The 13,233-nt window shown below is 41.8% G+C and overlaps 1 protein-coding gene across 1 annotated transcript in view; it reads left to right on the top strand.

Moving 5' to 3' along the window:
- Positions 1-807: 807 nt before the first annotated feature.
- Positions 808-13,233, top strand: part of ADGB (androglobin) — a 209,573-nt gene continuing 197,147 nt past the window's right edge. Inside the window, 1 exon segment of the mRNA XM_065401716.1 lies at positions 808-884. Coding sequence (XP_065257788.1) covers positions 808-884 — 77 coding nt within the window.

Raw genomic sequence — 13,233 nt, forward strand, 5'->3', positions numbered from 1 at the left:
CACTTGCAGATCAATTCTCCAGGTAGCATCTGCGTTCAACTTCTCCGACTGAACTGATTTGGATTTTGCAAGCATCATGTGCAATTCCTCTCAGAGAGTGATGGGAGATCATTATTGTTCCAAACAGCACAGAATGAACCACAGATGGCTCATGCCTAAACACATTAGACAGAGTTTTGGTCTTGCCCAGCTGTGCTGAGTGCTGGGTGAGGGAGCTTTATGCCACCTTTGCAGCTGCCTGGTGCTGAGATGTCTAGTTCAGCCCCCGGCAGAGCTTAGATTAGCCTTGCTTTCACCCTACATCCCTTTGCCCCCCTTTTTTGCTCACGTCTCCTCTTCTTCCCTAATTATGTTTCAAGCTGAGCAGCGATGTTTCCAGCTAACAAACGACATGGTGTCTCTCCCCTGCTTGCCCGCCCTCTCTCCTTACTCCTTGCCTTTGTGACAATTCTACACCTTTCCTACAGGACAAAGGGGAAACCCTGCTGTGGCTCCTTCATGAACACCCCTCCTCCCCCCAAAGCCCTCTGTCCCCTCCTCCTGCTCCCTGGATTTTACCCCCCTGCCAGGTTTGCTCCCTCTGTGTCCCCTCGATTTTACCCCCCTCTACTAGTGATTTACCCTCTGTCTCTCCTACTTCCCCTGTTACCCCTCCCGCCCCCGGGCCTGTGCCCAGCCCCGCTCTCCCGGGCATGCTCCGCGGCGTCGCGGCTCCGCGTCTCTTAGCAACGCTGAGCGGACGCGGCCCCCCGCGGCTGAAGCGCGGCCGGGCTGCAGCACCGGGCCGGGGGCGGCGGCGGCGGCGCCATGGCCTCCAAGCAAAGCAAGAAGAAGGAGCTGCTCACTCGCAACAACTCCGCGCACATCAGCGCCCCCGCCAAAGAGTAAGAGACCCGCCGCCGCCGCCACGGGCCCCTCGCCCGCGGGTACCCCCTGCCCCTCGGGGATGCCCCAGCCAGCGCCCCAGCCTCCTCCCTAGAGCCAGGGGCGCAGCAGCCGCCCCCCAGCGCAGGGCGCCCTAGCCGAGTCCTTGCGGTGGGGGTGGGTCACTTGTTTGGCAACATTAGGAAATGGACCAGCTCCTGCTGGCTCTGGTTGGGGAAGTTGTTTTGTCCCCTCCCCCCTAAGGTACAAACCGTGTCTGCACTGAGCCGGTGGACGCGCCTCACCCTACCCGGGAGATCTCTCTCTCTCTCTCTCTCTTTATACACCTGTTGCTTTTTCCCCCTTTCCCCCCGAGGCTTAATTACTTTATACAGAAATCGACCAACTTCCAATGAGTGGGGTTTGTATTGCGGTTGGCTCAAAGTTGCATGAGGCTCCTTGTCCTAATGCCTGAGTGTCACCAGCCTAGTTCTAGCTTCTCTGCCCTTCCCTGTCCCCTGTGACAGAGGCAATAAGGGGTACTGGAGTACCAGTCGGAATCAGAAGGTTCCTTCTCTCTCACAAGCCCCCGTGGCCTTTGGCTGTTCATGTGGACCTTTGTGGCTGCAGGGTGCTTGGCACTAGCCACTAGGGCATCATTTGTTCTCTTTGTAGCTGTTAGAATGGGTTTGAAAAAAGAAAGCTCAGAAATGTAAACAGTATTTGGAAGTGGTTTTGTTCAGTTTATTTTCTGCAATTGTTTTTTTTTTTTTTGTCATTTTCTGAGTTTTCTTTGGAATTTTTGTTAGTTTTCAAAATCGACACATTTTGAAAATGAAAAGACGTCACTCTGTCACTAAGCCGACCAACTAAAATTGGTAATAAAAATATTGAAAACCAAAACCCAATGAAAATGAAAACAAATATTGCACAACCAGCAGGGAATATTTTTCATTTAAAGTTTCTATTGTAGACTGTCCAAAATAGACACAAATTGAAATATTTTTTTTCAAACAAAAAATCTGTTTTTCAAAACAGCCTGGTTCAAAAATTTTGTTCTAACTATGATGATGTCATCTGGAAACTTCGGCCCCTCTTAACTCTCTATCTAGACACATATGGCTCCCATCACCATAGTATCTGGGTACCACTCAAATATTTAAAAATATAAATGAAAACCTCTCTTTCCCTTTCTTTCTTTTTTCCCAACATTTCAGAGAAATAGGTTGATTTGTTTGTAGGGGGTCTTTGTTTGCTTTTGTGTTAATTGACTAAATGAATATTGAATTTAGTTCAGAAAGTGGTTTGTTCCAAAGCCCGTTCTTTTCTCTTGCAGGATTGAGTTCCATAGTTTAGATCCAGCTCCTATGAAAGTTTTGCTTCTTTCATCAGGAGCATCCTACACTGGTTGACAGTTTAATTGTTCCAGTGGATTGTAGCTGTTGAGGGAAGTCATGATTACAGAGGAAAACAGGATCTCTCCATTAGCTATGATCAGCCACATGGAGAGCTTTGAATATCAGAACAGATACTTTGAACAGTATTCAAACCAGAAGGCAGAGCACTGGAATGATAAGTTTGTGGTGCCCTGTGTTGCTAAACCTTGACAGGCTGCTTCAATTGGAGATTTTTTAAGATTTGTGGCTTGATTCCTAGATATAACTGTCAATATGTTCCAAATGTGTGGGTTGTTATGGGCAGTTCTTTTTCTAATAGTACAGAACGCAGTCTTCTGGCCAGTTGCAAACAGAAACGGGGTTTGCTGCCATAGTTTTTGGACCTAAAAGGACCCCAATGCTGTGGATTGATTTAAGAATTTGACTGTGGATGCCATCCATAGTGGGAGATGTTATAAAGGAGATCAGTTTCAAGAGCCATCTGGCATTGAAAACTTATGTGTATTATTTTTACACAAAGGAAGACAATGCATAATGGCTAGATATTTGCTGCATGTTATAAGGCACTTTGGTAGTTAAGTATAAACAACATTAGAAATATTTATGCACTGAATAGAAACACTAAGCCTCATCTCTTGAGACATTTAAAACTAGACTAGACAGGCCTAAAGCACCAGCACACATACTGTAGGGAATAACCTTGCTGAGTGAAAGTGTTTATTTCTGCAAAGATAAATAAATAGATTGTTTTTTAATTATCTAAGAATGGAATGCCTAGTCTTTAGTCCTGGCACTATCAGGATTCAGGCCAGGGAATGAGACAAAAACAGCTTTAGAGGAACTGATGGATGAACTCTTGCTGTGCATGGATGATGGCTAACTCCCATTCTCATTTTCCTGGACCTCTCTGCACTGTTCAAAATTGTTGACCATGAGATACCGTTCTCTCATATGAGAGAGGACTAAAAAATGGGTTGAAGACCTTCCTAGAGGGATGCACCCAATACGTAGTAATGGGAAACTGTTCCTGTGACACTTCCTGGGAGTACCCAGGACCATGAGGCACATAGCTGCCACCTGCACTTAGTGTGAGGAAGCCTTGTCTGTGCCTGCTGTGGTTCAGCTCCCCAATTCCACCAGCCCCAGACAACAAAAGCACTGCCCTCTAGGCCTTGCAGGCCTCATGGTCTCTCTACAGGTTAGCAATTGGTGCACTCTAAGCTGTAAGCCCTCTGAGGGTCTCCATGGAGTGTCCAGCCCCAGGCCCACTGGACACTTGCACAGTGGTACTGGAACAATTTTTATAGTGGGGGTGCTGAAGGTGGAAACATGTATTTGGGTTTTTAATACTACTTGAAACCAAAAGGTGCTGCACATTGAATATATGTCCTTCAATGGCTATGAGCTAATATGGTCAGGGGCATACTTGGGGCAACCCTAAACCTCTGACTACCAGAAGCAGGGAATGGAAGAGAGGGGCAGATCTTTGTTCTGTTGCCTTGTTCTGTACTTTGTCCCTGAAGCTCTGGTACTGGCTACTGTCAGAGACATGATACTGGGCAAGATGGACCATGGGCTGACTCATTATGGCAGTTACATTCTTGTAGAGTATTGCTCACCCAAAATCCTTGCAGTGCTTTACAGCCAGGCTTGGCTGTGATTCTCCTTTCATGAGACAAGTATGCTGTCAGCGTGTCGCAGGTGAAGGATTCAATGTGTTTCCTTACGCTCCAAGATATACCAGAACAATCTTTTATCTTTAGTCATGAACAGGACACTCCCTGCTCTGTTTCATCTAGTAGCTTTTCTTTCTTGTAGATTTCACAATCTCTTATTTCACATCTGTTCCCTCCTGCCTGAAGGGAATATTTCTAAGGTATGTCACCTCCTGGTGACCTGCCTTAACTCCAAGATCTTAAGAACATAATGTTCAATATAGGTTCATAATTATTTAAATATTATTCATAAATACCTTTTCCAATGATTATGTCAGCCAGTGGGCTACTACTGGGTCTCATGGCTCCCTTCAGTGAACTATTATGTATATCCAACCCAGGAAATCCTTATAAAACCCTATTAATCCCATGTTCTCTCCTCCCCTCCCCCCCGCCTGTTGGCAGTAATGGGTCCCTGGGTCACAGTACCTCCACCACTAGAACTCTCTCCCACAAGGACCATTCTCTCTCTGGTCCTGTTCAACATCTACATGCAGATATTAGCTGAAATAGTGAGACAACATGGACTCAAGTGCCAGCGATATGCAGATGACACAAAGTTCTACTTATCCTACATCACATATAGTCATACCACTAGCACTAAGATGGCTCATTGCTTGGATGAAATCAACTCATGGATGAAGAACAGTTGGTTGAAGCTGAACCCAAGCAAGACAGAGGTGATGCTGGTAGTCAGAGGAAAGCACTTTGAAGAGTTTGCATCCATGTTGCAGTTTCATTTGTTTGAATACTCACACTCACAAGGAGTACTCCTGCATTCCTCACAAATGCTAAGCTCTCATATATAGTAGCATCCACAAGTAATGCTTTATACTATCTCCAGTTGGTTAAGAGACTCTCTCTCATCCTGGTGGACGATGATCTGGCCTCAGTTATACATATCAGCATCTTCTGTCGGGACTACAGTGATGCAGTATACCTGGACATGGAGTTTCCTAAGAGCTGATGATAGCGTCAAGTAATACAGAATGTTTACAAATCCACTCCTTGGGCATAATGGAGGAAAGAAGGATAATTATACACCTCACCACTGTCCACTCTAAGGGCAAGACACACTTTGACCGTGCCTTCTCTAATATAAATACATTGTGTGTACATTTAATCCTTCCCCCTGCCCCTCAAAAATTACACTGCATGCCCAATTTTGCCCCTGGAGAGAGGACGAGAAAAAGAATAAACTATATGCATTAGATGTTAGTCACATCCAGTAGTGCACTACTGGAAGGTGCTCTTGAAATTCTCCTTTGAATCTATTGCATATGCAATTACTGGCATTCATCACACAATGGTTTTTTATCAGTTGGAGCTGGCCAATTAATATTTAGATAACTCTTTTCCCCATCCTAAATTGGTATCTTTAACCTATCTCTGTGTGATGATTCTTGGGGTATCCAGGACTGGGAGTCACCTTATTAACTCCTGCTTCCAGTGAGAGGGAGTCTTTCTTGTGGTAGTAGGGTGTCAGCTCCCTAACACCACCTAGGTGCTCCAGCCTTTTAGCTACTCAAGTAGTCTGCTGTGGGCTATGCCAGCCCTAACTTTTCCTTGCTGATTAATAGTAGTAGATGCACCCTAATAGCCAAGTCCCTTTGAATCATTCTCCTGTGACATTGAGCCCCTAATATTGGCTACTCACAGAAATTCTAGATTACCTGCACTCAAAAGTGTAGTGTATCCTAATTAACTGGTTTTACCTTAAAGCAATGGTTCTCAAACTAGGGCCGCCGCTTGTTCAGGGAAAGCCCCTGGCGGGCTGGGCCGGTTTGTTTACCTGCTGCGTCCGCAGGTTCGGCCGATCATGGCTTCCACTGGCCGCGGTTCGCTACTCCAGGCCAATGGGGGCTGCAGGAAGCGGCATGGGCTGAGGGATGTGCTAGCCGCGGCTTCCTGCAGCCCCCATTGGCCTGGAATGGCGAGCCGCGATTGGCTGAACCTGTGGACGCGGCAGGTAAACAAACCGGCCCGGCCCGCCAGGGGCTTTCCCTGAACAAGCGGCGGCCCTAGTTTGAGAACCACTGCCTTAAAGCACCTGTGACAGAGTGCTAGTTGTAGCACCCTGCTCACTGAGGTTGCAGTAGCACAGAGAAGCCTTCAGGCTTAACTGGAATCAATCAACCTGTTACTGGTGGGGATTACTGACACTGGGTGGTAATTGCTGGGCTAGTGAGACAATTGGCTCAGTAACTTGGAGGATATATAATTGGGAGGAACAGAAAGCAGGGGAGAGCCTAGAGGATGAGCTGGATGGAGGAGAGCAGCTATGTGAAAGGCTCCTCCTGCTGTATATCTGTGCTATGTTCTGTGCTGTTTGAAAATAGAGGATTAAAGGTGCCATAGTGGAAAAGAAACACACTGTGTGGGTTTGTGACTGAGAGAACACAAAAATAGGCCAGGCAAAACTGCTGCTCGCTGGGGAGTTGAAGAAGCACCCTGTGACACAGCACTCATGAGCATTTATAAAATAAAAGTAGATTTCTTTAAGAAAGAGTAAAGATTTAACTAGAAGTGAGAGAAAATGGTGGAAACAAGTGGTTACAGAACAAAACAAAATTTTTAAAATGTGAATCTGGGTCTACACTTATCAATAGTTAACTGTCTTATGCAATAAAGTAGCCTCTCTTCCCCCTCACCCTACCCCCCAGGTTGAGTCTGTTGCAGAACTGGCTGGTTTCACAAGAACCAGGATCCAAACATTCTGTTATATTGAAACGGTCTTTTGCCTTATTCATAGCCAGCGTGATCTCTTGCCTGCTAAAATATTCCTTTTTACCTCCAAGTGGTTTTGATCATTTGTAATTCTTTGATGGTTTTCTGTTGACTGTTTTGGGATGTGGAAAGGGTAGAAATGGAACCTTGTGTTACCTCACCAGCTGACTAGGGAGGGATGACAGCTCCCTCTTGCCAAAATGGGTCATCCTTGAGACACATTACTTCCTGGTGGCTACTTTCTACTCTTAAGTCCATAAAGCATACTTTCAATATAAATATAAATTCCTTAAATATTACCCATACATACATCTTGCAGTGATTATGAATCTTCATAAGTTACAAGCTTATGTGTTACTCTGTGGATAAAATATCCTATAAGATGTGTTTTGTGCAGTGAGCGTGTCAGATCTGAGATGAGAGTTTGCAAAGAACGAGGGATCCTTTGCCATCGGATTGCCACCTGTGTCACTCTCCCCTCCTTTGTTTCTCTGGGTTCCCTTACTTAATGTTATGTTAGATGATCAATAATTTTTATTTTAGCCATAGACTTACAGTTCTCACATCACAGAATCATAGAAATGTAGGGCTGGAAGGGACCTCAAGAGATCGGCTAGTCCAGCACCCTGCGCTGCGGCCGGGTCAAGTATAAATAGACCGTTGCTGTCAGGTAATTGTCTAACCTGTTCTTAAAAATCCCCAATTACAGGGTTTCCACAACCTCTCTTGGAAGACTATTCCAGAGCTTAACTAACCTTATAGTTAGAAAGGTTTTCCCGGTATCTAACCTAAATCTCCCTGTGACAGGTTCGGTCACAGAGAACCCCTTGGGACTGTCACCTGACATGCTTAGATTACCTATGAGCCTGTTTTCCCTGCCAGCTTGGGACTCCAGAATCCTGCCTTATTGAGCCAGACATGCTAGCCTGCTGCAACAGAGACTCATGTCTCATCCACGCCCCCAAAGCTGCAGACTTTAACCAAAAACTGCTCAGCAGGTCACCTATCTCCAGCGCCCAGACAACCAGTTCCCAATGGGTTCCAAACCCCAAATAAATCCATTTTACTCTGTATAAAGCTTTTACAAGGTAAACTCATAAATTGTCTGCCTTCTCTAACACTGATAGAGAGAGATGCACAGCTGTTTGCTCCCCCAGGTATTAATCACTTATTCTCGGTTAATTAATAAACAGAAGTGATTTTATTACATATAAAAAGTAGGATTTAAGTGGTTTCAAGTAATAACAGACAGAACAAAGTAAGTCACCAAGCAAAATAAAGCAAAAACACGCAAGTCTAAGCCTAGTACATTAAGAAACTGATTATAGGTAAAATTTCACCCTCATAGATGTTTCAATAAGCTTCTTTCACAGACTAGACTCCTTTCTAGTCTGGGCCCAATCCTTTCCCCTGGTATAGTCCTTGTTAGTTCCAGCTCAGGTGGTAACTAGTGGTTTTCTCATGACTGGTAGCCCCGTTTGTTCTGTTCCACCCCCTTTTATAGCTTTGGCACAAGGCGGGAATCTTTTGTCTCTCTGGGTCCCCACCCCTCCTTCTAAATGGAAAAGCACCAGGTTTAAGATGGATTCCAGTATCAGGTGACATGGTCACATGTCACTGTAAGACCTCATTCTTCATTACCCACAGGCTGGCCCACGGGTCCACAAGAAGGCTTACAGGTAAATAAACCATCTACAACCAATTGTCCTAGTCATGGGAGCCATCAAGATTGTAAACCACCATTAATGGCTCACGCTTTGCATAATTTCAATAGGAGCACAGAGTTATACTTTATATTTCTAGCTTCAGATACAAGAATGATACATGCATACAAATAGAAGGAATATATTCAGTAGGTTATAATCTTTGTAATGATACCTTACAAGAGACCCTTTGCATAAGGCATATTCCAGTTACATTATATTTACACTCATAAGCATATTTCCATAGAACATTATGGAGTGCAGCGTCACACTCCCTTGCTGCAGATTAAGCCCATTAGTTCTTGTCCAGCCTTCATAGGACAAGGAGAACAATTGATCACCATCCTTTTTATAACAGCCCTTAATATATTTGAAGAATGTTATCAGATCCCCCACTGTCATCTTTTCTCAAGACTAAACAGCCAGATTTGTTCACCTTTCTTCATAAGGTCAGGTTTTCTAAACCTTTTATCATTTTTGTAACTCTCCTTTGGGTTCTCTACAATTTGTCCACATTTTTCTTAAAGTGTGGCACCCAGATGTGGACAAAGAAATTCAGCTGAGTCCTCACCAGTGCCAAGTAGAGTGGGACAGTTACGTCTCATGTCTTACATACAACATTTCCATTAATACACCCCAGAATATTATTCTTTTTTGGAATTGTATTACATTCTTGACTCTCATTCATTTGTGATTCACTGTAATCCCCAACTCATTTTCAGGTGTACCATCACCCTGCCAGTTGTTCTGAAGTGTAGTACTTTGCGCTTGTCTTTGTTGAATGTCATCTTGTAAATTTTGGACCACTTCTCCAATTCATCAAGGTCATTTGGAATTTTAATCATGTCCTCCAAATTGCTGGCAACCGCTCCCAGTTTAGTCATCCACAAATGTTATAAGTATATTCTCCACTCCATTATCTGAGTCATTAATAAAAAATATTGAATAGTACCGGACCCCTGCAGGACCTCACTAGATATGTCCTTCTAATTTGACAGAGAAGATTGATAGCTACTCTTTTAATATGATCTTTCAACCGGTTGGGCACCCTCTTTATAGTAATTTCATCTAGATCACCTTTCCCTAGTTTGGTTATGAGAATATCATGTGAAACTGTGTCACAAGCTTAAATAAAATCAAGATATATCCTGTCTACAGCTTTCCCCCATCCACTAGTCCAGTTATCCTGTCAAAAAGGAAATTAGGTTGGTTTGGCATGATTTGTTGACAAATCCATGTTGGCTATTACTTATCACCCTATTATATGTTCAGTAATTCCATGTTTCTTGATATGTATAATTAGTATATCAAATATAATTTTTCAACATCCATCCTGTGACAACAACTTTTTATTTTCCAGTGCAGTCTTAGTTGCCTCAGTAAGGGAAAGAGATATTACCTTGATTTCCCGTGTACAAGTTATTTAAGGGTGGGCTATCATCTGCAGATTTACTTCAAGTGAAATCCACAAAGGCAGTATTTCAAGTCATGTTGTCTCTAAAGAGGTAGCCTTACAATATGCTTCTTGGTTACTCCTTGGTCCTCTGAAGAAACTACGCCTTTTCTTTGGAAACTGAAAATACTTAACTTACATAGTAAAATCACTAATTCACAAGAGCTGCTATCACACAATTAAAAAAAATAATTCAAGTGAAAAGAATTATCACTGTGTTTAGCCAGAATAGCATTTTTCCTTTGAGATCTCACATCAAGCATTATCAGATGAGACCACTGTGGGTAGGATAGAGAATGAATTCCTAGTGTCACCTGAGACTAGCAAATATGTAATTAGTTACAGATTCTGTGTGTTGTATTTTTGCTGAGAAAATGTATAGAGTGAGAGAAAATGTTTACATTCATTATATTGAGATCTAAAATTAGAAATGGAAGGCATAGGACATGCCTCAGCTCTCACGCTACTGTAAACTAAATAAAAAAAAAAATGAGGAGTCCTTGTGGCACAAGGACTCCTTGTTTTTTTTTTTTTTTCGCTGATACAGACTAACACGGCTACCACTGGAACCTGTAAACTAAGTGTAACTGCACTAATGGAAAGATTAAGCCAATGTAAATCCAGTGTTATTGAGATAAGAAGCAGATCCCCAGGACCTGATTCTCATTTACATCCACCGTATACCACTTTGATAGTGTAAAGATGTCTTAAAATGCATGTTCATTTTATTAATAGATTTATAGACTTTAAAGCCAGAAGGCATTGATATGTAGGCTTGGAATGCCAGTAAATTGACCGGTCAAATAATGTCACTTGACCGTCTATTATTTAACAACAGTAAAATATTTCAGCAAGAATGCCCTGATGTAGACAGCAGCCTGTCTTTTTGGTTACATCATGGTGCCATCTGTTAGCAAGTCTACTTAAATGTCTTGATCACTAACTGTACCACATACTAAGGTCACCTGTTGTGAAAAAGGTGAACTAATTCAAAGTTGAGCATCTTGATTGGTTGGAATCTTCTAGAATAAACATATGTATGTATGTCTTTATTGTACACCCAGGCCATTTATGTATGTGGCAGTTTACAACGCACATTAAACAAGTTAAAAGACGCAGTCCTTGCCTCAAAGAGTTTACAATCTAAACTGACTAGACAAATATACAAAAAATAACTCAGAAATGAACTCCCCCAACACAAAGAGAAAAGATGCACAGCCATTAAGCTGCTGGAGGAGTTGGCCTGTTGCCTACCTAGCTTAAGTGCATTTAAAAATGACTTTTTCTCTTTATAGTTGCTATGTGTTTGTTTTTATTTCTGTTTAATTTCATTTTTCTCTTTTGTAATACTTCAGTCTTGAATTCACTTTTAACCTAACATTGCTAAAAAAGATAGTAATAATTATTTCAGTTTTTAAAATTTCATTTCATTGTGTTTTGCATTTTTCTGAGTTAAAAATCACTCAGTTAAATAACTTAGTACATATGCTTAGTTACAAAAACTATCTAAATCTAAGCCTATTGGAGACCATGATGTCTTACTCTTTTTTGTTACTGTTCTGCTAAATTAGTGCTTTAAAATATCTGACCATTTTTGACATTATTTGACAATATTTGACTGGTCAGTTGACCAATTATTTTTGGACTGGTCAAATGCCCAAACCTACTATTATGATAATCTAAACTGACCTCTTTCATAACACATGCCATAGAACTTCACCCAGAAATTTCTGCATCAAGCCAGAACCTCAGTTTGAGCTATTGCATATCGTTTAGAAAGACATTTGTTCACACTTTCAGCCTCTTCTGCCAACATGATGTAGAGTGACCTTAATATAAATGAGAATCAGGCCCATTGTCTCTAGGGTCAGAGGTAAAAGCCTAAATGATGTGATTTATGTGCACATATTGTAGCTTCTTAAATTGGCTGCTGCTCTGGCATGCACTAGCAGACTGTGTTTTTTGTTTGTTTGTTTGTTTTTTTAACTTGATTCACAGCACAAATTGTAGCATAGGGCAGGATCAAGCTCTCTTTTTTGGTTACTGACAATGTACGGTAGGGTGACCAGATGTCCCGATTTTATAGGAACAGTCCTGATTTTGGGGTCTTTTTCTTATATAGGCTCCTATTACCCCCCACCCCATCCCGATTTTTCACTTTTGGTGTCTGGTCACCCTAGTGTACGGTGATGGCCATAAAAGCTGGCAACACTAAAAATCCATTTGACAAACAACCTGAAGTTGCAGTAATTCTTGAATTGTTTTGCAGACTACCCTATCTCTAATTACCTTTTTGTCAGCCTCTTAATATGATTAAGATCTTTTGGATGTATGAAGACTGTTTTTAAAGCGTAAGTTGAAAAAGCGTCAGATCAGGACAACATACCGGTATATCTCTTCTAGTTCAACAAACCATCAGTTAAGCTTTCTGGTCTAAGCTGTGAGGAAGTTCTGTTGAACCATAGATAGTGAATTTAAATCAAGAGAAAGAGGTGACAGCTTGTTCTAATCTATTAAGAAGTGATATTTTTATCTTGAAGCAAACATTTTACAAGGAAACTTGTTTTCCTCATGAGAAAACAGAGTGCAGTTTCTTGCTACTCCTTTTGTGGCCTGTGTTTCTGCCTCTGCACATGTGATGCTGATTACTATTAATGAGTTATGCCTGTATAATCACAGCAGAATGTAGTTGGTTTCTGCAACAGAAATGCTAGAAGCAGGACTTTATAATAATTTGGAAAGTTTTAACAGATCACAGGATATATTATCTTACTAGTTTTAAAAATAGCCACTTCAGTTTACTTTTTAGGAGAATTTTTATTTGTTTAGAAAATAGATAATTTATTAATATAATATTTAATATGTTTTTTTTGTTAATACTGTGTTGACAAAATAGCTATTAAATCAAATGCTTTCAGATTTTCCTTTCAGTATTCTATTTTAGATTGAGTAATTCTTTGTTCTTTGCCAGAATTGATAAAGACTGAATTAGAAAACTAAAATGGAAAACTGAATTTGGCATTTACTAGACTATGAAATCATGTATAGGTTAATGCCATTTTTCATAAGCAATATAAGTAACCCATAATCATGGCGTTCTTTCTAGGCCGATTACCAGAGCTAGTAGACCCTCTCAACAGGATCGTCATTGTGTTGAGCACACCTTGGGACTTCAATCATTAAAGACCTGGAGTGAAATCTTGGTCCCATTGAAGTCAATGGGAGTTTTACCATTGATTTCAGTGGGACCAGTACTTCACTTCTGAGGTGATGAGTGCCTTCTGTGAGATGCTGATTGGCGTTAACTCCCATTGGAGTGGGTGTTGATAGCACTTGGCACACTACATAATTGGGCCCTAAATTCCTCCCCTAAA

This window comes from Emys orbicularis, chromosome 3 (genome assembly GCF_028017835.1).
Source record: "Emys orbicularis isolate rEmyOrb1 chromosome 3, rEmyOrb1.hap1, whole genome shotgun sequence".
Lineage (NCBI taxonomy): Eukaryota > Metazoa > Chordata > Testudines > Emydidae > Emys > Emys orbicularis.